The following is a 24,975-nucleotide window of genomic DNA, read 5'->3' as shown; positions in this document are numbered from 1 at the left end:
ACTAAGCAAAGCACTTCAGACCTATTTTAAACTTTGCACTGCAGAGAAGGCCAGCTTAATATTTGGGGTTTGCTCCATGTCTGAAGTCACTAAAACTTTTCATTTCCTCACTAATGAATTTCAGAACAACCAAAACCATGTTTCACTAGAAAATAAGCTTCTTCATCCTTTGGTCTTATTCCAAATGAATTAACATCTAGGGGATTGTTTTCCTTTGTTGTCATCAGGTTTTGGATTTCAGTTTCTGCTGTTTTGAGGGAGGAGGACTTGGCTTGAATTGTTACCTTTTTTAGGGAAACAGAATCAGCCAGCAGATATAAAGCCAAGTATGTTATGGATGTTCAGTGCTCCATGTAGTGACATCTGCAAGTTTCTTACTTGGAATTTACTTTCTTTGTACTTCCCCTGAAACATTAACTCAGCTGGGAGGTCTACTTGCAGGTTTTCAGTATTTCTGTGGAATTTATTATAAGAAACCTTTCCTGGGTACTAGGTAACATTGAATTTTGGCAATGTAAGACATCAACATGTTCAGATTGTTTCCTTAATACATTATTGATGCTGTCCATAATTTCATGTGAAAATAGTAATCAAAATGCTTCACCAGGTGCCATTTCACTGCTTTTGGGTTTGGGTTTGTTTTTCTGATTTTTTGTTGTTTCTTTTTTTTTTTTTTTTTTCCCTGCCACACAGACCCTGAATAATAGCAGTACAGCTGGGAGTAGAACTGATGTGATCCTGTTATGCCAGACTAAAGCCTCAACCAGGATCTGCTGATTTTACGATGCAGAAGGAGAGGCAACCTGCAGCAGAAAGGGGTGGGCAGCACATTTTTCTGGAGTGCCTATGATCCAAATTCAGGCTACCTCTGACACCCATGGGTTTTAGTATTGCAGAGAAATGTCCAAGATAGCATAAAAGAAACAGAGTTTGTGTTCTTGAGTAATTTCCTGACCTGAATTCCTGATTGTTAACTTTTTCTTCCGTTTTCTCATGTTGTTTCCTATTTAAAGAGCATTTTTTCCCTTTTGGATCAACTGACTGCCATATTTTCAGTTTATAAAGTGCCTTAAATAATCCAGGTGCCAACATGAGAAGTAGGTTTATGAGCCAGGTTTGTTGCATTATATTCTTTCTTGTTGTCATCAGGGCTTCCTGATAGAGCTGTGTTATGATAACACAACCCTTTTAGGTCATTCAGCCATTTTTTTATGAGCCAGTTCAGCTAATCCTATTCAGAAGATTCTCACACTACATTCAGGTTTTCTTTTCGAAAAAATTGTACCATTGCGATTAATATTGTTGATGATGTTTCAGTGCTACTGTTTGATATTTGATAACATTTATTTGGATTGCCTGTTTCTGATTTTAACAAATCTAAAAATATTTTAATGTTTGCTTATCTTCTTTTATTAATGGAAATTAGTCAAAAACTTGAGAAATTATGCCCCAGAGTCAGCAAAAGTTAAAGGAAATATGTGTTCTCTTTATGGCCTTGTTTTTCTTCTCTAATAAATTTGCAATAAATGTATCATCCTTTCAACAAGTTCGTTATTGCTCAGTATTGATCAGTTCAGTATTTTGAATCTGTTGTGGTTGCTCTAGAAATTGCATTATATATGAAAAGTTATGCAAAGGAGCACTGAAGAGCTAGACCCTGACTGTTACATCTGATGATGCAGATAAAGGGAGAGCAAGTCCTTAGGTTTTGCATTTGTGTGTAATTCTGGGGCACTGTCATATATATAAAATGCTTTAATCAGGATATAGGTAAAATTGAGTGATTTTTATAAGGAACATTGAATAGTCAGCTCCTTACATCTGTTTCCACTATTTCTACTTTATTTCATCTTTTCCTTTTATTCAGTTTTGAAGCTATTTTTAATTTGCTCTGATTTCTTTAACTGTTGGTTTAAATTTTCTTGTAATGGGTAAGAGAAGTCTGTTCTCTCCTACATAATTCTTCTCAGACTTCCATAATGCCTGTCCCTTTCTCCCAGTAGCATTTTTCATGATGAAGAAACAGAAAACACAATATCCAAACTGCAGATCTCAAAAAGAAAGACTGAGATAATCCACTATATTTTCATAGAATTTTTACCATCTGCTGGTGCCAGGCATTTAAGGAGGCACAAAAGGTGCTTCAGTAAGAATTTAATCCATTCTGAAACTAGAGGTAGCATTAAATGAATATGTTCACTTTTTTGGATAGCTGACCTAATTTTTCTACAGTGAACTTGGCCCAGATGCTTCATATTACTATTACTTATTTATAGGTAAAATGCAAAGTATTTTTAGAAAAAAAAAAGTAAAAGCTCATTTTTTACTTACAAGAATTTTTTATTTAGGTCACTCAGAAAAAAGACAGTGAGAAATTTTATATAATATAAATGAAATGTGAAGGAGGAAATCTAGTTTTGTCTGTTTCCAACCAAAGCTACCACTGTAGAATTGAGTAGCAATGAGACTTGTGGCAAACTAAGGCAAGGGTAACAGTTACACTGGACATGAACTTTGAGCTAAATTTTGCACAGCTTTAGTTGATCAGAATTATTTCTGCTTCTGCAAATGAGATAATTTGATTATTGTTTTGCCTTTAGTGCTAAGCACTGGAATGCTCTTGCTTTGGTTTTCAGAGTAGAGATAATTTCCTGTTGCTAGTCCTATATACGGAGATACCAGGTGTCTCTGTACAAAGGTTTCCTTTGGACAGTGTGCAGGTTGTCTGTGAGGAGATCTTGATTATTTCCATAATGAACCGAGGACTAGACTTTGGGATACATCACTTTCTCTGCTCACTGGCAGAAAAAGCAGTTCAGGGTGACCCTGGATTATTTACCAGCTTGATTAATGTTGAAAAAGCAGTGAATAGGTTGATTGGATACCTTCTAAAACAGGCCAATAAATTTGCTTAATATTCTTTATCAGAGTGAATTAAAGCATTGCACAAACTCCTCTCCTTAACGAGTTACTAAATGTTTGAAACCCTCTTTGGATGACAGCTTGTGTGAACACAATTATCTTACTTCATCCCAGTCTGGTACATTTTTTTCTGAAGTTGAGAATTTATTTTCATCAGAACTGGTCACAGCATAAGTTCACTGTTTTTATTTATTCCTGAAAGATCAAGATTTACATAGATTTTTGAGTAGAGTCATTATTTACATTGAGAGACTTTTTTTTTTTTTTTTTTTGTGAGATGCAAGACAAATCTCCTAAGCAGAACAGAGCTGGAGATAGACAACCATTGTTATCAAGTACAGTTGAAGCTTGCACAGCCTGAAATACTTCAGCACACCTTTTCCTTCCAGAGGCAATTTCAATCTCATTCCCTTCAGTTTCAATATATCTGCTTCATCTCTACATCAATAACAGTTGCATGTTCGTGAAGTACATTCGGGATAAAATCAGGAATTTGCATCAGGAAAGTCCAACTAGGGACCTGTCAAGTTCTGATTCCTCTGCATCCTCAGTGATCTCTGAAAGCTCAGTCAAAAAAAAAAAAAAAAAAAAAAAGAAGAGCCCTAGAAGAGTGCCTGCTCTTTGTACAGATTTAGCACTGTTTGCTGTAAAATGTGTGAATGGAAATTCAGCATTCTTGCAAGTGGAAAGTGAATCCAAGCTGTGTATGACAGGACACATAGCTGTGTTATTTCCTGTGTTTTTTCCAATTCTTGTATTTCAGTGACTGTCTTCCATTCTATTTCTGTGTTCTAAAATGGTTTGTGGAAAAACAGGTATCTATACTATGTTTAAGAATAATATTTTAATTTAATGAATTGTTTGTTATATAATCCCTCTGAAGTTTCTATGGTTCAAGGAGTTGGAGAATCCCTGAAAATAAATTATTTATCCATCAATAGCAGGAAGATTTGAAAACAAGGGAGCATGCCTTGTTAATTTTCCAAAGTCCTTTCTAAGTGCCATGAAAATGTTGCATGAGATATGTGATATGCTGTATTTTTTCTAAAATCACTTGACAAGATTCCTTGCTGGAGATTATGAGCTGTGGTAAAATGGTGTTGAGTGAAAGATGAAATAGGATATTGGCCAATTTCCAGTAACCAAGAAACAGCCATACATGGATCTTTTCCTAATGGAAGGGAGCTAAGGTTGGAGTAATGCAGCAGCCTGTTTCTGTCACAAGGGAGATTTTATTATACTGCTGGGCTTCTTTATGTCTCAGAGGTGAAAGAAAGTTGTAGTGGTAATAGCACGGACAGGAGAGACAAATGCTGTTCTCCCTCCTGAAAAACAAATGTACCATGTTTTCTGGGAAAGTAAACATACCCTCTGAATTTTAAAGAATCAGAAATAGAAATGGTAGATGAGCTTTTGATTTTTTGGAAAATTTAATCTGTTTTGGATTGTTGTATTTTAGGATTAAGACCTCTACATTTATTCTTACAATTATAAGGCAAGGGATTTTGAGCTCTGATTACCTGACTAGGTAATTATCTGTCTGCTGGAATCTGGTGTATCTCCCTGCAATGTTTGTGCAACATTTTTCACTGTATGTATTCCCTGAAGAATTTCCAAGTAGGATGCCTTTTCTGCCTGATCTGGTTCAGATGATTGTTATTAACAGCTATTTTCTAGGTTCAAACCATGTGATGTGAAGCCCATCAGTGCCTTAAATACCCTTAATTTTACACATGAAACTAGAACCCAAAGTATTGAGAAGAATGTTGTGGTGTTTTTCAGGTTTTTTTATAGTATATTAATTTCATAGTATATTATTATTTACAAGCAGTTTATTAATATCCTCTGGCAGGTTTTGAATATGGATAAAGTAGATGACAATATTGTCTCTAATAAGTGTTGGTGTAAAAATAAATGAAGGAGTTAAAGTGCTTGGGGAGAAGCGTATCACAAATGAGGTTAATTAACACATATGTCAGTAAGCAGCATTCAGTTTATACAAAAAAAAAAACAAAAACAGCAGAATGGAAATGGCTGTGGTAAAAGGGCACAGTTAAAATAAACTGAAGAATAGCAATGCTAGCAAGTGTGTGGAGTTTCTCTGCTTTTGAAATATCTTCCTGAATGTGACAACATTATGAGCTGAAGTGAAATTAATTTTTAAACATCTGCTAGCAACTCCACTGCTATCAGAAGGCTAATGCCTCAGGACTGTAATAGGACATTGCTTCATATCTGAGACATGACTTAAATATACCCTTCCCCAGCATTGCTTGAGTTTTCTTTCTTTTTTCCATTTTTTTTTGGTCAACAAAATTCAACCAGAATCTTTCTTGTACCTCCATCTCTACAGATCTGCCCATTCTAGCAAGCAGAACAGAATAAAGGCTGCTAGGTTAGGTTTACTCCTTGTTTCACAGATTTAGGCAGCCTTTCACATGCTGCACTTAGCCACAGTGTTCAGCTGTGGCCATCACATCCCCTGCAGTTCCACAGCTGGGATTTTGCTGGAGCTCATACATATGTAACTGTACTTGAGGGCCCTACCTCTCCAGCCATTACTCTTTACTTTGGGAATATGAAATAGTGACTGTGGATAGTGTCACTTCCCTGTCTGCAGACAGCCCGAAGCCATAGTTTCATGAAGTATGAACTGCCTACTTCTCCTAAATTAGGTATCTGAGGTTTCCTGCCTTTATTTCAAAATCACCTGGTCCCCTCAGTATTAAGCTTTACAAGTAGTGAAGCACTATTAAATGAATTAAATCCTATTAAACTGAAACCCCATGTACTTGCATCTACTGTTTTTTCCCCTCTAAAGGTCAAGAGAAGCTATGCAAAGTATGTTTCACACATTATGGTGTGAACTATTCAGATGAGGGGAGCTATTAGGAAAAGGTTCTGACTGTGCTGTCAGGTGCCTTAAAGAACTTGAGGTTCAAACTAGGTTGGGAGAGCACAGGGGGAAGTTTTTCTCAGCTGTGTTTTTCACAGCTAATTACTCATGCAGGAAGAAGCTGATCATCAGAACCATGAGGCTTACCTGGGTGTTGTTCTCTAGCTATGAGCCACAGTTGTATACAGTTTTGCAAAGGCAAGAGGAGTGAGATTTACAGGATGGTATATGGCACCAGTAGAACACCCACCAGTGTTGTTGGAGAGTTTTTAGGCTCTTGCAGCAGCATTGAGATCTTGTGCCATTGAACTTTCACATTTCAGCCCTGGAATGGCTGAGAAGAATGGGCTACTACAGAGCTAATCAGTTAGAGGTTGATTCCCTCATCTTTCACTGTACACAGATGTTAGTGTCTTTTAAAGTTGTTGTTTAATTTCAGACATTGATATTTATTATAAATCAAGATCAGCTGTCTGAATGCTTGAGTTCTTTAAATTCTCAGGAAAGGCTACAGCTCAGGACAGTTTCTATTCCTTAAATTTATTTACATTAACCTCTTGAGTCTATTTTTTTGTCTTAGGCGTGAAGTGATTTTTATAAACATGAATCCATTAACTCTAAATTACCACTGTACTAAATCAGATTCTATGTCTCTCTGATAAATTGTGGCTTTACTCAGAGGAGCAACACAAATGTAATTTGGTCTCTAGTATATAGATATACCTTCCTGTTGCCTGATTTAATAAACTTTAACCATACTGGAGTTTACATAGCAAAATGTCCATAAATTTTTTTTTTTATTCAGCTAAATGTTTACAATGCCTATGTGATACAAATATTAAAACTATTGAGACTGGAATAGATCATAACAGAAGCTTTTGGAATGTGCTCTAGGCTATGCAAACACCTACAGACATGGGAATGGTTCAAGAAAACTTTCTCATGTAGGCAACTATATGCAATTATATAAAATATTTGGTATACACATGATCTGTGTCTAAATATAAATATATAGAAAAGAGGCAATTCAATCCCAGCAGTGGATTTTTGTTGGCTGAATTTGTCTAGCTGCCCCTTGAGTCTGTTGTTAGTTTTTATCACCTGTAGCATTGCGTGACATGTTGCACATATTAACTGCACAGTATGACAGAACACCTTCTTTGCCTTGCTTTGGATCAGTAATCTGTCCATTTACTTCCTGCTCCCTTTTCTTCAGTTTCTTTTGTAGGAATAAGTTACAGGCCCTGCTTGTACTTGTTTCTGAAAAAAAATAAATGCAAAAGAAAGGAGGACAGGCAGAATAAACGATCAGCTCTCCTTCCAAGTGCTACTTAAAAACACGCCTATTTGTGGTCAAAATTGAAGAAGACATGGCAGAAGGAAAATGCACATGATAAAAGGGTGATGTGTCTCCAGAGAGGTTTGAAAGTATTGTTCTGTCAATGCATTGGCATATATTCTTTAGATAGAGGGGGTGTGTGTGTAAATGGGTTTCTGATTTTCATCAGCTCCCGCCAGTCTCTGGGATCCTCTGTAGCTCTTCATTAATGGACTTGTGAGGACTCAGAATTGTAGGCAAGAGAGCTGTGCATGAGCAGTCCTTGGGGCAGGGAATCAGAGCAGGATGCCAGCTGCAGGCATCCTATTTGTGAATTGTAGACAGTGAGTGGACAGGAGTATTAAATGCTGAGAAGATAACCTGGCCCTTCCATACTTATTGGTTTCAACCTGTTTTCTGTTTAGAATTCACCAAAACTAGCAATGCAAGTCTTTCAGCTTTGCATTTTCCAGTTTTTTTCAGCTGAAGGACCACTATTACTGGTCTAAATATGATTAATATGCCCAGGTTCTGTTTATGTGATTGTGAAATGGGAAAGCACAACCCAGAGCTTGATAGAGAAAATCCACATAAAAATGTCTATTCTGCTTTTTCCCTGTCTTCTAAAACATCTGTCATCATCATAGATAGATCACTTAATGAGTGAATACAAAATGCTGGTTTAAAAAAATCTCCTTTATTTTGCATTGTAGCCTATTTTGAGTAAGAGCACACAGTAAATGTTTCAACAAAAGGAAAATACAAAGGAAAGTACAGAGTTGTGTCTAAGTGATTACTGTTGACAGTAGTCTTTGTGGTACAAACTGGTATTAGAATCAAAACTCCTCTGCTCACTTCCTGCCACTGATTCCCGTCCTCACACTGCCTCCCACCGGGAGACAGCACAAGGGTCTGCATCTGTGTGATAACCTGGGTTGGAGATCTGGGCATAGAGTAAGCATTTTTCTGGAGGGATGTGGGGAAAAGAGGAGTTTACTTATTTCAGAAATGTTAATTTTCATTTAGATAGCTCCTTGCTTGGGATCAGCCTGGAGATATCCTGGCACATCTGTCAGGACACAGAATGACATGGGACAACAGTAGCCATGAGCAGCCAAAGCAGAGCAGAGGGTTTGGAGTGTTTCTAAAAGAATGCTCATGAAAAAGCATCCTGACCTATTTTATGAAGCAGTTAGCAAAACTGCTGCACTGTATAAAATATGACAGTACAGGAATTAACCTGTTTAATTGAATAGAACTAAGGCTTTATCCTTTTGAAATTTAAAAAAAAAATTAAATGTGTCCCTGTATCTCTATGGGATCAACATTTTATGCAACAAGATTTGGAGAAAAAAAAACACTGAACCATGTCTTTATTGTTTAAAATATATTTTCTCTTTAAGAATCTTAGCATTTCCAACAGTTGAGAGCCAACATCAAGTGGTTTGTATATCATAGAAATCTGCTGTTTGTATCCAGTTTTAGCATTGGTACAAGTATCCACACTTTATTTAAAGTGCTTTTATTTATAACCAGTGGGACACAGCACTAAAGCACGTACTACACGGTAGCACAATGTTCCATGAGATATAAGAGAATTGTATCTTGCTTTTATTTGATTTCTTGTCACTTCATTCCTAAGGAACTCTGTGAAAGTAACAAGGACTATGGTGTTGATGTCTGCTATTTCACTGCTAATGTAATAATGTTCTGTTTATAGAGGCATGTTTGTCATAGGCAGACAGTTGTATTTGTGTTACAGCCACTATATTGATTGTGATCCTTCTAACTGAATAAAGTTTTAGCCTCGTTTTACAAAACCATGACTTGTTAGCTTCAGTGATTTAGTCTACAAATAATTGAGAGTAGTCTTATGATACTAATAATGAGAAGAGAGTTATGGAAACTTCAGTGGTGACTCTGATATGAACTGGATGTACTTTTTCAGGAGGCTCCTATCTAGGTAAACAAATGGTTCTTAAATTTCTATCTCAGATAAAGTCAAGCCTGGAATTCTTAAATTGCTTAAGTGGCTTACTAAGACAGAAAGGCCAGTGATACTTAGTGGAGAGGAGAAGCTTGCTTGAGGCAAGCAGGCACCTGGCAATTGTTGTCTACAATGGTCTTCCTGACAGTGAGTAATGAAAGCCATAACTCGCCAGAGCTGCTGGGCACAGCAGCCTGCTGGCAGGGAGCTGCACTGTACAGCTCTGATAGCCCTGCAAAAGGCGTGGCTTGAAATGGGCAGAAAGCACTTGACCAGAAAATGGAGTTTCTGAAAGGGGAGGTGGTTTCAGGGCTAACAGAAGGAGCCTCAACGAGGAGCATCAGCAGCAGTGACAGAGTTAGGCATTGCCAGGTTACTGGGGGGTGAACAAGGGACAAGACATTACATTTAACAAAACATGCCAGCTCAGATAGACCTATATGAATTGTTTAAACCCCAAATACAAAACCATATAGAAACCTTCAGAAATGAATTATTTACTTCATCTCAAAATGGTGATGCGTAAGACTGTAGGAATACAGAATTTAACATATCCCTTGGCATAAGCAAGTGGAATACCTCTATAAACACGTGACAGTGAAGACTGTGATGTTCTCCAGGTATTCATATAAAACCCACAAATTAGCAAAGTAGCCAGCTGATAAAACTATGCTAAAGTCATACTTTATATTTCATGTCTTCTAATTTTCCTTTTTATCCCCAGTCCAGAAGATAGAATACTAGCTTTAATTTGAATTATTAATACTCTTTGATGTTTGTTTTACTATTCTTAAACTAGTGAACTTTTTAAGGTCTGTCTCCAGAAGGGCAGAGGCTGCAACTAAGTTATACAGTAGGCACCAAGAAGAACTTCCTGAAACACATGTAAGGAATGTGGAATCCTGTATTTTTTTTATTAGATGCTGGGTATAGAGGAGAACAGTGGTGTTATCAAGTGCCAAGCTTAATAAAGTGTTCCATCTGGTGGGCACACACCAGTATTTTCTGCAAGAAACAGTACAGAAAAATAAATATTTTCTATCTTTAAACAACCTCATAGTTGAGGTTGAACATTGATCAAATAAGCTGTGAAAATAGGCAATTACACTTTAATTAAACTGTATTTTAAAGGGTGAATTAATGCATTCAACATTTTTTTACAGTTGAGAAAAATGTTTGAGCAGGTTTTACATAGAGAGGAACTAGTTTTGCAGACATAGCTAGACACCATTCTGAGCAAGATCAGCTGCTGGAAAGCTGGAATTCAATTTTTCAGTAATGACACTAAAATTAGGCTTTAAAATTTTTATATAAAGTTTATTGTCAAATGTTTTCAGCAGCCAGAATGAAATTATGAATGTGGTCAGTTACATCTCAATCTTCAGACCTACAAAATCCAGATCCATAGAAGTCTTTTAAAGCTTAAAATTATATTAGTCCTGAAAGAAAAGGATGCTATCTTTTGACACTCCATTCTAAGCAGCCTCAACCCATTTCTTCATGTCATCTGCCTTGCCTTACCATCCTAGGCTGACCCTGAGGTTAGCTCAGTTGGGGGATCAGAGCATGGTGCTAGTAACACCAAGGCTGTGGGTTTATTGCTCATTTGGGCTGTTTACATCAGAGCTGGACTCAAGAATTCTCATGGGTCCCTTCCAATTCAGAATATTCAGTAAATCTATTTGCTTTGCTTTGCAATTGTGATGTATAAAAGCCTCTGGGCTGGTAAAGCACTCTCTTCTCCTTTTTTTATTGGGAAAGAATTTAAGTCTCACATCCCTCTTTAAAAGCTTCAAGAAGTCTCAGTGCTATAACCTTTTGTGTTGTTCCTGAAAAATCTGCAAGCTGACTCAGTTACAGTTTGCCAGGTTACTTTTTCTCCTTAGGCCATTTTTATCCATACACTATTCTCCCAGTCATTTCCCTAAATGCTTCTATTTACTTGTCATTCCCATTTCAGTGGTTGGAAACTATTTCATCAATAATAAGCCACTGTTTTTTTTACTCAGCTGAGGGTGAAAATTAGGGTTAATGAATGACAAATGAAATAAGGAGCCTGGGAAATGTTTGTTTGCCTTATTTTGGGTGCTTTCTCTCCATCATCCATTAGATAGCCACTAAACTACTTTTCAGGAGAGAGAGAGAAAAACCTTTTTTTATTTCCTGAAGAAAGTGTTTGTCAGACTATTACCCTTCCAGGTTCACAAACTGTGACTGATGACACACGCTCTAAAACATAATTGTGTTTAACTGCTTCTGTGCAAAAGCATTTGCACAACATAATCAATCAGCTTGGAGAAAACACTTCTCAGCACTCCATAAAGAAAACTTTGACAGTCCAGGTTTCAGAAAGACCTCCAGGACAGTTGCAGAATCAATCTGCACCAAAATTTCAAATAAAAGTCTTGAAGATTATATATTTCATACTGTGTGTTAGATGTACATCTTCTAATAAAAACCCCACAAGAGCGAAAAATGCTCTTACTGTTACCTTTCATCTGCTACAAAATTAAATACTTAGAAGTTGTTAATTATGGTGTTTTCTTGCTTGTAAGACAGTCACTGTCAGTGACTATTTGCAATCTTTATTGTACATGTCCACAGATGGTTTTGGCTTGTTATGCACAGTGGTTTTCAGCCCCAGCTCACTTATAATTCACCACCAACTTCTAAGGGTTATGGAGGAACCTTGGATTCTCATGTCAAAGGATGAAAAACCCAAGGTTTTTCAGATACTTGTTTCAAGATATTTACTATCTTTACATTTAGAATTTCAATTTAATCTTACTTTCTAAAGCCTGTCATTTTCTGTCTCCTAGCATGGTATAATATAGAGGTTCACACCATGTGTCTGTCTAGGCTCCCATCCTATCTCTAGATAGATGGAGTTTATATTATTTAATATATATATTATTTAATATAGTAATTTATTTTAATTTATTATTTAATATATTAATTTAATATATATTATTTAATATATTATTTAATATAATATATGCTGATATTATTTTATGTATATTATATATAATTTAATAAAATGGCAGATTATAGATAATATTATGTTATATGCTTCATATATATTTTTTATTTCTTATATAGAAGTATAATCAAGGGCAGTAGAAGAACAGAACATCCAAATCCAAATAATTAGATAGTTTCAAGCTAATTTATTATTGGGTGTTTGGTGCTAATGATCTTGTTTGATATTTCTTCCTATCTGATCTCCTAGCTAATTGCTAATTAGTGAGAGTTTACTAATAGCATAAGAGAATTAAATCTGAAAATTATTGATTTAGTTTAGCTTTTTTCTTCTGTTTGTAAAAATAAGCTCATGGCCTTCAAAGTTTTCTGGAAGTTTCCCCGCAGAGTTGGTTCAGAAGTGATTACTAATGGTTTCAGCCTTGTTTCAGCTGTGTACTTGACTTTGAACAAACAGTGGATATGGTTGTCACAGTGATTGGACAATTTTCAAAATTCTTGAGCTTCACAAGATTGATGAGTTTGTGATTAAAGCAGAGTGTCAACACAACTTTCTCCACTTAGTTTGCTCTGAGAGCATTTGTGTCTATGACTTTTTTTTTCTTTAGGATGCTGCAAATAGTGTCATCCTCCTTTCTTCCTTGCCATGTTTCCAGCCTGTAGTTTTACATTGCTGGCAGTGTACATATGTACACATTTATTTTCTTTTAATGAGAACAGCAGGCTTTTTGTCTGGTTTTATATTCATATATGCAAGTCAGGGACTTCAGTGTGGTCTCTTACTAAAGCATGGTCCTGAAGATAGTAGCAAAGTTGGATATTTTGAGTTTATATATTCTTGAGATGTCAGTCTTCTTCTAAAGGTTAAAAACTTTTGAAGGAAAGCCAAACCTCAAGTTTAAATGCATTAACAGATTACTCTTATAAGGTAATTTTAAAGTATTATAAGCTCTTTTAAGTGAGTAAAGGAAGATGAGAACTTTAACCTGTCACTATATCAGCTTGTTCAACTTCTAGCAGATATTGCAGAATATCTTACAAAACATTTTACTTTGGATTCTAATGCTGCAGATACTCACAGTTGTTTCCCATGCCCAAACTTTCCCAGCTTCACAACTCTTTGTAATGACAGTTCATATCCTCAAAGGGAGTTGAGGGTCAAAATCAGATCTTTCAGCACAGTTCTTTCAGTTCATAAATCTGAGACTCATTGTCTGAAACCTGATTAAGGAAAGTCAGCAAAGGCAGAATTCTGCCTCACAGGAGAATTCATAGTGCCTAAGTGATTTCTTGGATGTAAATGCATCTGAGAGATAGCCAAAGATGTGCTGCACCAAAAAAATGGTATCTAATAATTTTACAACAAACACTGACCCAAGGGATTACTGTATTTTAAGTTTAGGAAGCTGTACTCAATAAGGGTTTTGTTCTGTGGCAGATTTAACTCATGGATGTAGCAGGAAATGAGATTAATTTCACTCAGCAAGATGAAGGCTGAGAGGAGATACAATTGCTATGAGTTTGTGCTTTGCAGGTAACTGCTGTCAGAGGAAAGTGCTACTTAGTTTGAGTAAAATAGATCTCAATTGGTGATTTTCAAATTTAGACTGAAAATCAGGTTAATGTTTCTGAGTACTAGAACAATCAAATTCAAGATTAGTGTTTCTGTCGGATTAGTGACAGACAAGAAAATTTCAGCAAGACAGCAAGAAAGACTCTTGAAAAAAGAAAAAGAAAAAAAAAAAGAAAAATATCAGACTCTTCAAGAAAGAGTCTGATATTTTAATGGGAATTGTTTGAGGTGATATCTGTACTTGTAAGGGACTTTACTCCATCTCCATCTGAGTCTATATTCCTGTGAAATTCTATGCATTAAAGGAGGCCTCTCACCTGATCTGCTGGGATTCTCTTTGAAACAATGGGAAAACATAGGTTCTCTACTTATAAAGTAGGTAGGAGAAATGTCTCTCCTTTATCTACAGAGAAGATATAAATGACTAATTTATACTAGACTTCTACTGATCCTAGGGTGGAAGTGAGATGAGTGGAGTACCATCCTGTATAATTCACAAACTCAATCTTACCATGCTTCTAGTGGAAGATATGGTAGAGACTGTGTGACCTTTGTTGCTCTTTTGCATTTAATTTCTAATTTTGTAGAACTCCTTGTGTAATATGATATCCAAAATGATTACAATATTCCAGCCTTGATCATACTGGCTCTTCAGTACTAAGGAGTAATGAGTATGGTACTTTAGACTGCATTTCCCCAAAGTACATTGACAGTGTCTTGCAACCTACAGTTATAGTCTGAGAAGGATGAGGTTTCAAGTGGCCTTAAGATTTATGTGGCCAGTATTGTGACATGGGCATCTATTAAAAAACTGAATTGGAAGGACCTTAGTGAGTGTAAAATAAATGTAAGAGCATCACAATAAAACAAGACTGAACATATTCTTCTGGATCATCAAATTCCTTTCCCTGAGCTTGGAGGCAATCAAGTCTCTTACACTTTTCTAAACAAACTCCTGAAGTAATGTTTGCTTCTCTATCTAGTTAAGCAGAAATAATAAAACAGAAAATTCAGCTTTCTGAGTTGCAATTAAACATACTTGTAGCCTTGTGCTGCAAGAACCAGTTTTAATGACAGATCCTTAAATTTAATTAACTGTAGTTGCAAATGGACAAGCCAGGACATTCATTTCATACATACGAAATGCATTTGATGTAGAAAATAATGATTACATTGAGATTATAGAGGTCTGCATCAGACATGTGATACAGGCCAGCAAACAATAAAAATATATTCCTTTTCATTCTATAATATGTTCTAATTCAGTTGATGAGCTACTGTATGAGGAATGTATGTATTTAATATCCCATTTAAGCAATGATTTTCTTCTAAATGCAGGCAAGAAAGAGGAAGTGGTACTAGACAAAGACACTAATTCAAAGTATTCTTCACTGCAATGATTACTCTTTGCTTTGATAAACCATACTGAATATATTGTTAGAATAGAAATAGAATCTCTTTCCCTTATTTGAAAAATGAAAGAGGAAGTGTTTAATGAACAGCAGCTTTTGGCTGTGGGCTGTGTCAGTTCACCACCTCAGACTGATTAGGCTGGTGGACCCAGTGACAAAGGACCCAAGTGAAGCTGAGGTACTCAGTGCTTCCTTTGCCTCAGTTTTAAGCAGTAAGATCTGTCCCCATTAGCATTATACTGGGTCAGTTAATCACCCCAGACTGCTGAAGCTGATGTATCTTAGCAAAAAGTGATGACCAGGATTCTGTTGAAGGATTTGTCTCCTTGTTCAAGGATCAAATGCTAGCAAAATAATTTTATACTAGTTTAGTTTTGCAGGACACATAAAGATGCATATTTTATATCAATGATGTTGTTATTGATAATTTAACTAAGATTTGAGTCTACACTGAACACATCTTTATTATTTGGAAGAAGTTTAAAAAATATGTTCTGATTTGTTGTGAGTTGAATTTATTATCTGTTTATAATCTGTTCAGAGGAGGCTCAAGTTGGACATCAGGAAGAATTTCTTCATGGAAAGGCTTGTTAAGCATCAGAAAGGACTGCACAGGGAGGTGGTGCAGCCACTTGGTGCTTGATACTTAATGCTTTAGTGAGGCTGACAAGGTAGTGATCAGTCAGAGGTTGGACTTGATGATCTAGGAGGTCTATTCCAACCTAAATTATTCTGTCCTGTGAAATAACTTCAGTATAAATTATTTAAATTACATTTAACAGTAGTTGGTTGCTGCACAGAAGAAATAAGCAGTTCAAGATAGCTAGGGAATTATATAGATAGGGAGCTACTGCAGTTAAATAATCATTTTACTCAAATCTGAGAAGCCAGTGTGGAGCTAAGAAAGTTGGAAAACCTGGTGCACTTAAAAGATGGTAGAGAGCAACCTTGCCATGATTTCTCCCTCTGCACCCTTGGATGCCAGGTCTCAGGACTCTGTGTCTGGTTGGTTAAATTAAAGCCCAAGTCAGTCTACCTTAAATGTAGGTAACACCTCACACTGCTAAGGACCTTCTCTGGTACAAAAGAACAAATCAATAAAAAATGTGTATAAAATTTTGCACTGCTTTTTTGATGTTGCACAAATGTGATGTCACTGAATTGTGAAAATACAGCAAGGTTATAGAATTGAACACATACACAGGAAAACTAGGATAAATATAAAAAAACACCTCATATAGTTTTTTTCAGAGCTACATTTCACAGTTCATAGGATTCTCATTTATCAGTAGGGAAAAAGGTTTGCTTTCAAAATAAATTTAAACATAAAATTAAACATTTCTTTGCTTGATTTAAATATTTAGTGCTTCCCTACTAGCAATTCTGAAAAATTATTTATTAAAAATATCAAATAATGAAACTAATAATTGTAATTAATAGTTAGTGTTGTCAGTTGTGATATATTCCTCATTCCATATCTATTATTATCTTGCAGAAAAATGATCCTTTTATATTTAAGACTTTGGCAATTTCAGGTATTTCCAAAGTTGCAGAGACAGTTTCTTTAGAACAGAGAAGGCAAGATGTAGAAAGAAAATTTATATTAGAGCTAAATCTAAACTACTTAGAACAAATAATACTTTCTAATGTTACTTTTTGTGAAGAAATTTTGAATTACAAAGGACTAATTTTTTTTACTGACATTTAAATTAATATTCATTAGTATTTAATGAATAAAATAATGCTAATGGTTATTTTTTGTGGGAAATACTGACTGTAGTGAAGTGTATTTGAGCATATGTATGTAAAGAATAATTAAGATACTGTTCAGTAAAGAAAAAGATGAAGTTTTGAGGAATATTAAGTAGTTTAGCAGAGTAATTCTAGAAGAGAAAATTATTTGCAATTTAATTTCTACTGAAGATTGGGATCTTAATTGGCTGAAATAAGGTTGAATTAGTGAATTAGACTTTCTTATTTTTAAAGAGAATATAGCACATTTTGTAACATTTCTCAGAAAACTTAAGTTTGATATGTTCACTTTCTAATAATGATTAAATAATAATTAATAAGGTATTTAATAATTATGGTTGGAAATAGCTGAGGATTTCAGTAGTAGCAGACTGGACAACATTTCAGAGCTATCATGAATCAAGAATTAGCAGGATTTGTTGGCAAGCCCCTGAGTGAAGGAATAAATAGCATATCAAGATTATGAACTGCAATAATGAAAAGAATGGTGGAGATGGGATGTAAGAGATGTCATACAATGTATTTGATGTGCTTTTGTCTTGTCCAGATTCAGTGCCTGAACATTCCATTATAGACGTCAGAAAAATATCAGCAGGGTGAAGAGGAGAAACCAGAGCCAAAATATAAGTTAGATGGTGGCTGAAGTAGAGAGAATAAGAGCAGGTGAAGTCAACCTGACTGCTTTTGTGAAGCAGAAGGAAGTTTAGAGAGTTTCCATCTTTGTGTGCCCTGCTGTCCTGAGCAATCTCTCATTTCTCATCCCATAACTGCTGACTCCTTTCACACTGTGGCTTATTCTCACTCTGAGCTGGGAGGACAAAATAAGGAAAAAAAGTGTAGTTTTAAAGGATGATTGATGACACCATTTTCTTCTTGTTGAAATAAAATGTAGCTGGCTACAGATTGTCGGGTTCTGTAGTTAACCGTGGTTATCAGATGCATCGAGAGCAGGGTTTCTGGTGTCCCTGCTGCATTCAAAATACACAGCAGATAAAGAAGTAGGATATTTTTATTAATTATTATTCAAAGTGGAAATGCCCTTGCATACAGAACAACTAATGATTTCTCTGTGTGCACACAGCCGGGGCAGCGAGAGCAGACTGGCGCTGCGGCGACAGACCATCCTGCGGGAGAAGGGCAGGAGGCAGGCCAGCCGGGGGCCTGCCTACATGTTCAATGACCACTCCACCAGCCTGTCCCTGGAGGAGGAGCGCTTCCTGGATGCCGCCGAGTACGGAAATATTCCGGTGGTTCGCAAAATGCTGGAAGAATGTCCCTCTCTCAATGTCAACTGCGTGGACTACATGGGACAGAACGCCTTGCAGCTGGCGGTGGCCAACGAGCACCTGGAGATCACAGAGCTGCTGCTGAAGAAGGAGAATCTGGCCCGGGTGGGGGACGCCTTGCTTTTGGCCATTAGCAAGGGCTACGTTCGGATAGTGGAAGCCATCCTGAACCACCCCGCGTTTGCCGAAGGCAAGAGGCTGGCTCTGAGTCCCAGCCAGTCGGAGCTGCAGCACGATGACTTCTACGCGTACGACGAGGACGGCACGCGGTTCTCCCACGACGTCACGCCCATCATTCTGGCCGCTCACTGCCACGAGTACGAGATCGTGCACACCCTGCTGCGGAAAGGAGCTCGCATCGACAGGCCACACGACTACTTCTGCAAGTGCAGTGAGTGCAATCAGAAACAAAAGCATGACTCTTTCAGCCATTCTAGATCCAGGATCAATGCCTACAAAGGTCTGGCCAGCCCTGCTTACCTGTCTTTGTCCAGTGAAGACCCTGTCATGACTGCCTTAGAGCTCAGCAATGAGCTGGCTGTGCTTGCCAACATTGAAAAAGAGTTCAAGGTGAGTAGAGGGACGCTGATTATGGCAGACACAGAACTGCAAACTTTATCCTTCATAAATCAGCAAAATAATGTGGGAAAAGACACAGTTTTTAATGAATGGAAGATTTAAATCTTTGTGCATATCCCATTGCCATGTGCCAATTGTAATTCATGCTGCTTATGTAGAATGTGCCAATGAACTAATTTTCTACTTCCTGTCAGGCGGGAGAATGAAGGAGGCCCTTCAAACCCATGGCTGAAGCTGGTTTAGGGCAGGGGAAAGAGGAGACTAAAGTGGTACATTTAAGTCACTTATGGCAGACAAGTTGCATGATTTATTAAACGCTCACGCATTCACTTTAGTTTCTTGTATTTGGACTTGAAGCTTTCATACTTACAGTGTATTGCATTCCTTCACAGGGAGGATTCTAAAGAAATGTCCTCCTTTCTAATGTGCTATTCTGATATTTCTGTTCACTTCTTCCTTTTTCTTACTTATTTGTGCTTGGTTATATTTGAACTCTCTAGAATTAAAAGGCTGTTTCAGTGTTAGAAATTTTAGTATTTCATAAATGCATGTTTTTGAAAAAAAATATTAATAGTTGAGACCCAGGCTCCACAGTCTCTTGAAGCATGAGTTAAGGCAGTAAGAATGTAAGGTGTTACCTGTCAGTAAAGGCAAAGTCAGGCCTTGTGCAAACATTGCCAATGTTATTTATGACCTGGATTAGCTAAAATCACTTAGCGTGGGTTTGCCTCATGGGACCCTGTCGAAAGCAGATGCTCCTGTGACAGGGCAATATATATAGACTTCACTAGCAGGAGATCAACATCCTTCCAAAGCTATAACAGAATAATTTCCAACATTGTGTTAGCAAGTGTTTGAAGTTATCATGATCAATATTTAACAATAATCTTAGCAGTGCTACAGTTCACAAAACTGTGAACCTGTCTCTTCTCAGCCAGCCTGAGCTGAGGTGCTGCAGTTCTGGATGAATTCCCCTGGACTTGTGTTCATAGATGGCACCAGAAGCTGGAGTATTTATTGGAGAGGGAAAATAAGGAAGAGAAATGTACAAGGTGATCTTAAAAACAGCAGCTGAACTGCTGAAATTGGAAGGAAGTAAAAAAACCCCCCAAAATGCTGGGAGGGCCATTTGAGATTATTGCAGAAAATTAATGTCTGCCCCATGAAGTCCCTGGCAGAAACGTTTAGGACCTCAGTGGACTGAGACTTCATCCACTGATTTCATGTATAGTTCAATGAAGATTATTGAAACCACATAGTTCTTTCTCTTTAGCAGCTGCTGATGGAAACAAAAGGACTTGATGAACTTAAAACAGAGTAAATTTAGAACAGAGCTAAAGACCATTTTTCATAAACCATAAGTGCAGCCTGTTAAGTTCACAGCTATATTGAGATAAATGGCATGTCTGATTTGTAGGAACTGTATAGATCCCTTTACCACAGTTGGAGTGGCACAAGCTAAGATTATTATAAAGATAAATAAACTCATCATCTGGAGCAGCCAGAGGTGCCCTTCAAATGTATGCTGCAGAACACAATCAGTGAGATGAATGGGAGCACAGTACCTGTCCGTGGCACCACCAGGGAGGGAATGGAGTACACAGGTGAGAACCTAAGTAGGCTGGGTCACAGAACAAGCTTCTGTAGCCAGCTCTGAAGTGCCATGAGGAGGTCCTTCTTTGGTGACTTTTGCTTTTCCAGTTCCTCTTTTGTCTTAGTTGCTCTCTGTAAAATGAGAGCTTCACTTCTAGCTTAGTGTTGTACAGAGAATTTTAACAGATTTTGGATACTGTCCCTCAGCAGAAACAGGAGATGAGAGACAAAGCAGCTCCATACTGCTGGGCATTTATCATCCAGGCTCTGCTGGGAATATGCATACTCTTTGGAGAGAGTGGAGTGGAATATGAGCCCTGAGGAGCACAAGCACAAGGCAAAATTTAACTCTCCAAAAATTTGGAGAGCAGGAAACTGGCAACATAATGTCTTTCGGGAATGTTTTTTAGATATTAAAACCATGTGTTGGTTCTGGATAAATATTAAAGACTGTGGAGTACATTTATAACTGAATTTATGAGAGCTGACATTTACACTATTGATAAGCAGTGATATTTACAATATCTAGACAGGCCAGAGACTTGACTGCAAAATACCTGCCTTAGGTTCAGTGGAGGGAGTACAAGTGTGTAAAAGTTACAAGAAATGGAGACTGTCAGCTTTACTGGGTCTGGGCTTGTTTGCACTCCTGTAAGCTTATATCCCTGCTTGCAGCAATTAATCTAAAAAATTGTTACCCTTGCTTTATTTCAGGAGTTTGTTACAATTATTTGGAGAATGTGGTCACTGCATAAAAGTGTGGGTTTGGTAAAAATGCTTTACATGTGTCAGTGTAACCAAAACAAGTATATTTTTAGAGCATAGGTTAAGTGGACATGGCAAATCTTTAGCTCCACCTAGGGTTAGCCTGAGCCATTTAAAGTATTTCAAATCTTACCTAAATTAAAACTGAGGTTTCTGGTAACACACCATTTTAGGTTACCTATTTTATAGTGCTTCTTTATTGTAGCAGGGAAACTTTCAAGTGGTTGCCTATGGCAGCAGTGACACAGGTAATTTCCAGGTCTTCCTCAGAGGCAAAGGAAGGATCAGTGCTAAACTGTGATGCTGGTTGTTTTGTGACTGTCCTATAAGTTGTTTCTCTCTTCCAATATTAGAGAGAACACTGGCCCTGAAACTGTGTCATACAAAATAGGAAATACCATAGTCAGGGGAAACTATTATTCTCTGGAATAAATCCCTTTCTTTCTACAAACCCATGCAGTACTGTCATCCAGAATTACACGCCTTTTGCATTTTGTTGCAGGTATTAAAAGTGTTGCAGTATTCAAGAGTGTTTTGGAGAAAAAATACTTTATTAGGAGTAAAATCAGAATAAAGTAGATTACTTCTGAAGGAAGAATAGCTGGACTGGTGTGTAAAGCACAGCATAAAAATATTTCTGTACCAAACAAATAGCTAATTCAAGGTTCTTAAGTAATTCTGAGATCTTCAGGATTTTCTGAAGACTATTTAATTTAGTTTTGTGTCATAGAACCAGCAAATGGTTTAGGCTGTAAGTGACCTTAAAGACCCTTTATTTCCAGCCCCACTGCTAGGGCAGGGAACCTTCCATTGGCCAAGTTACTCAGACCCCTATCTAACATGGTCTTGAACATCTCCAGGGATGGAAAATCCTCTAAGGACAACCTATTCCAGTGCCCTACCACTCTTAAAGTAAAGAATATTTTCCTAATATATAGTCTAAACCTGTGCTCCTTCAGCTTAAGGACATTGGCTCTGGTCCTGTCCCACCAGGCCTTTTTCTGAAGTCCCTCTCCAGCTCTCTTGGAGCCCCTTTAGGCACTGGAAGGTTCTATGAGGTCTCTCTGGAGCCTCATCTTCTCCAGGCTGAACGGCCCCATCTCTCTAAGCCTGTCTGCATGGGAGAGGTGCTCCAGCCCTCTGATGGTCTCTGTTGGCCTCCTTTGGACTTGCTCCAACAAGTGAATCTCTTTCTTATGTTGGGGACTCCAGAGCTGGACAAGCCCTGCAGGTGGGGTCTGAGCACAGCAGAGCAGAGGGGCAGAATCCCCTCCCTGCCCCTGCTGCCCACACTGCTTTGGATGCAGCTCAGGACACAGCTGACTCTAGGCTGCAGTCTCACATTGCTGGCTCACGTTAAGTTTTTCATCCACAACACACCCTGTCCTACTTCCTGTGGTTTTTCTTGATCCTTTCTTTGCCCAGCCCGTGCTTGCACTAGGGATTGCCTCAACGCAAGTGCAGGACATGACTTAGTGTGCAGCTTTACAAAGTTTGATATCATATAGAATATTTTTTTTTTTTGGAGATGGTCTTCATGTTTTCTGTCATCTCAATGGTTTGCCCACCTAAAAGCTAATACCTTTACTATATACATAAAGATGTAGATGATACATGACAAATATTGTCCTGCAGAGATGTGACCTGAAGTTTTGAGAGAGACAGTTGTGGCCCAGTTCTGTATTATCAAAATGGATAAGATTAGCATTTATTATAAAGTCCACTGCAACTATAATGGCAACTGACTGGTTTGTTGTTTAAAGGGATGAAATGGAAAATGTGTTTTCAAGTTAAACATAGATATATTACTGAATTTGCTTTTCTGATGAGAAGCAAAATTCAATTTACCATCTCAAAATCTAACTTTCTGGGTTTTTTTGTTTGTTTGTTTTTCATTTATACAACTGCCATTACAGAAATGGAACTCCTGTCTTCACTACAGCTGTTGTCAGCTTTCCTGAAGAAAAAGAACATCACATGTTAGAGAAGGAGTGAAGCACAGAAAGTGTAAGGGCCACCTTTGAAAGGGAAATAATGTATTTAGCTACCTACTGTGACACCTAAATTCAACATTACATCCCACTTTGAAATCCTAAGTTTTAGTAGAGCAGTATCCATATTTCTGATCTTGACCTCTACAGATCACTGAGCAGAGCCAGGACATGGTCTGGAGCACTGCTCCGTCTCATCCATGGGGTTCAGTGTCATCCTGCATCCTGAGAGCTTTCTCATCCGAGGCACAATCTGCAGGGCAGCAGGGGCCTGTGACTGGTCACAGGGGACTGTGTGATAAGAGTCTTTCCTTTGGGAGATACTAGCTGTAGTGATGCTCTCCTGGTCTCCTGGCTGTGGTCTCATATGCATGTCAGAGGTAAAGCAGGGCATGGTCAATTGAGGTTTTCAGAGTGACAAGAGTCTGCTTGCTCCCTTACTTGGCACCCCAAGACAGTCTGCCACTTTAAGGACAGGTGACTCCTCTCAGCAGTGTCACTCTCACCCCTCCGCCCCCAGCATTGTTCCCCTAGTTCCTTCTCCCCACAGTGCTCACCCCAAATCATCACCTCCCTTCTGCAGGTGGGAGCAGCTAGTACTGCTCCCTCATCTTTGGTGGTGTGAAATTTGGCACAATTTGTTTTTTTCCTAAACTGCTGAGGAGCCCTGAGCCAATGTTGTTACAAGCCTCCAACTGTAATTTAATTTCTAACTGCACTCTAAAGATTTTCAGGAATGTCTGTTTTTTAAAACACTAAGTTTACAACATGCAGTAAAGGAGAGCTCATTATCCATGCCTTTGTCCATTTTTGAAAATAAGTTAAGCCAAACAAATTGCCCGGTTCCCTTGGCTCACATAAATTGTAGGAGACACGTGAGACCCAGGGAGGGGGAGCTTTATTTGTGTGTGTGACAGAGAGACACTGAAGAATGTATCAGTCATATTTGCTGTCATTTCATTTTTGTTCTGCCTTCAGCTGACTTTACCTGTGCCATGGCTGAGGTGGAGCAAGTGATGGGAACTGCTCAGTTTCCCAAAGCTCATTTGCCATAACCCGACTGTCTACCACCACTGGTCACAGCTGTGGCAGTTTTTCATGGAAGGGGGAAATGTTTTATTGTATTTGCAAATGAGAAAATAAACTGATGCATTTTATGGACGAATTTAAGGGGTGCTAATATATACTGTGGTACTGTGTACAAACCTAAATTCAGAAGGGATAATTCTCCTGTAAAATAATGATCTCCTCATATCATGTTTTGCAAGTCCTATTCAGTTGTTGGTCACTTGAGCTGAAAATACAGATGAAGAGTGTGGATGTGTGTGTGGATGTATGTACCTATCTTCTACCAAAAAAAATACACACACTAATAAGGCTTCATAAGTTCTTATGAAGGCCAGATGATATTGTTCTTATGTTTATTGAAAGTTACTTGGTTTCTTATATTAGTATTCAAGGGTCAAATATAAGTTTGGAAAAGTGAGTAGTTAACCGTGCAAGGGTGGGTAGTTGCTTCTATGTTTCTTCCTTATCTATGAATTTAAAATGGCTAATTTTCCTTTCATTTGGAAGAGAAAATTCATGTGGTAAAAATACTGAATAGTGAAACTTAGCTTCTGCACAAAAATGAAAGCCAAACAGAAGGTGAAATATTACTCTCAAAAAATGTCTTTCTTTTCTGTCTTTTGTAGTGCCAGAAGTCAGCATTTTGGTTAACCTCTCCTGTTATTCATCTGAATGCAGTGAAAACAAATAATGCAATAATAAATTATTCAGAAGGACAAGAAATTATTAGTTTTAGTATTTAGCTTCTGTTGTCTTTGTAGATAAATGACGTTGAAGTGCCTTTTACTCTTATGAGAGATCTGAGTTACCTTGTTTATATTATATTATTAAAAAAATAAATCACTAGCAGTTTT

At 37.6% G+C, this 24,975-nt stretch overlaps 1 protein-coding gene across 1 annotated transcript in view; it reads left to right on the top strand.

Annotated features, from left to right (window-relative positions):
* Window positions 1–24,975, top strand: part of TRPC6 (transient receptor potential cation channel subfamily C member 6) — a 76,379-nt gene that overhangs the window by 26,836 nt on the left and 24,568 nt on the right. Inside the window, exon 2 of the mRNA XM_021529330.4 lies at window positions 17,921–18,695. Within this exon, the coding sequence (XP_021385005.1) occupies window positions 17,921–18,695 (775 nt within the window). The remainder of the gene's footprint in view (window positions 1–17,920; window positions 18,696–24,975) is intronic.

This window comes from Lonchura striata, chromosome 1 (genome assembly GCF_050655825.1).
Source record: "Lonchura striata isolate lonStrDom1 chromosome 1, ASM5065582v1, whole genome shotgun sequence".
NCBI classification, from domain to species: Eukaryota; Metazoa; Chordata; class Aves; order Passeriformes; family Estrildidae; genus Lonchura; species Lonchura striata.
Note: the sequence above shows the minus strand (reverse complement) of the source record. Positions and strands in the feature narration are given on the sequence as shown.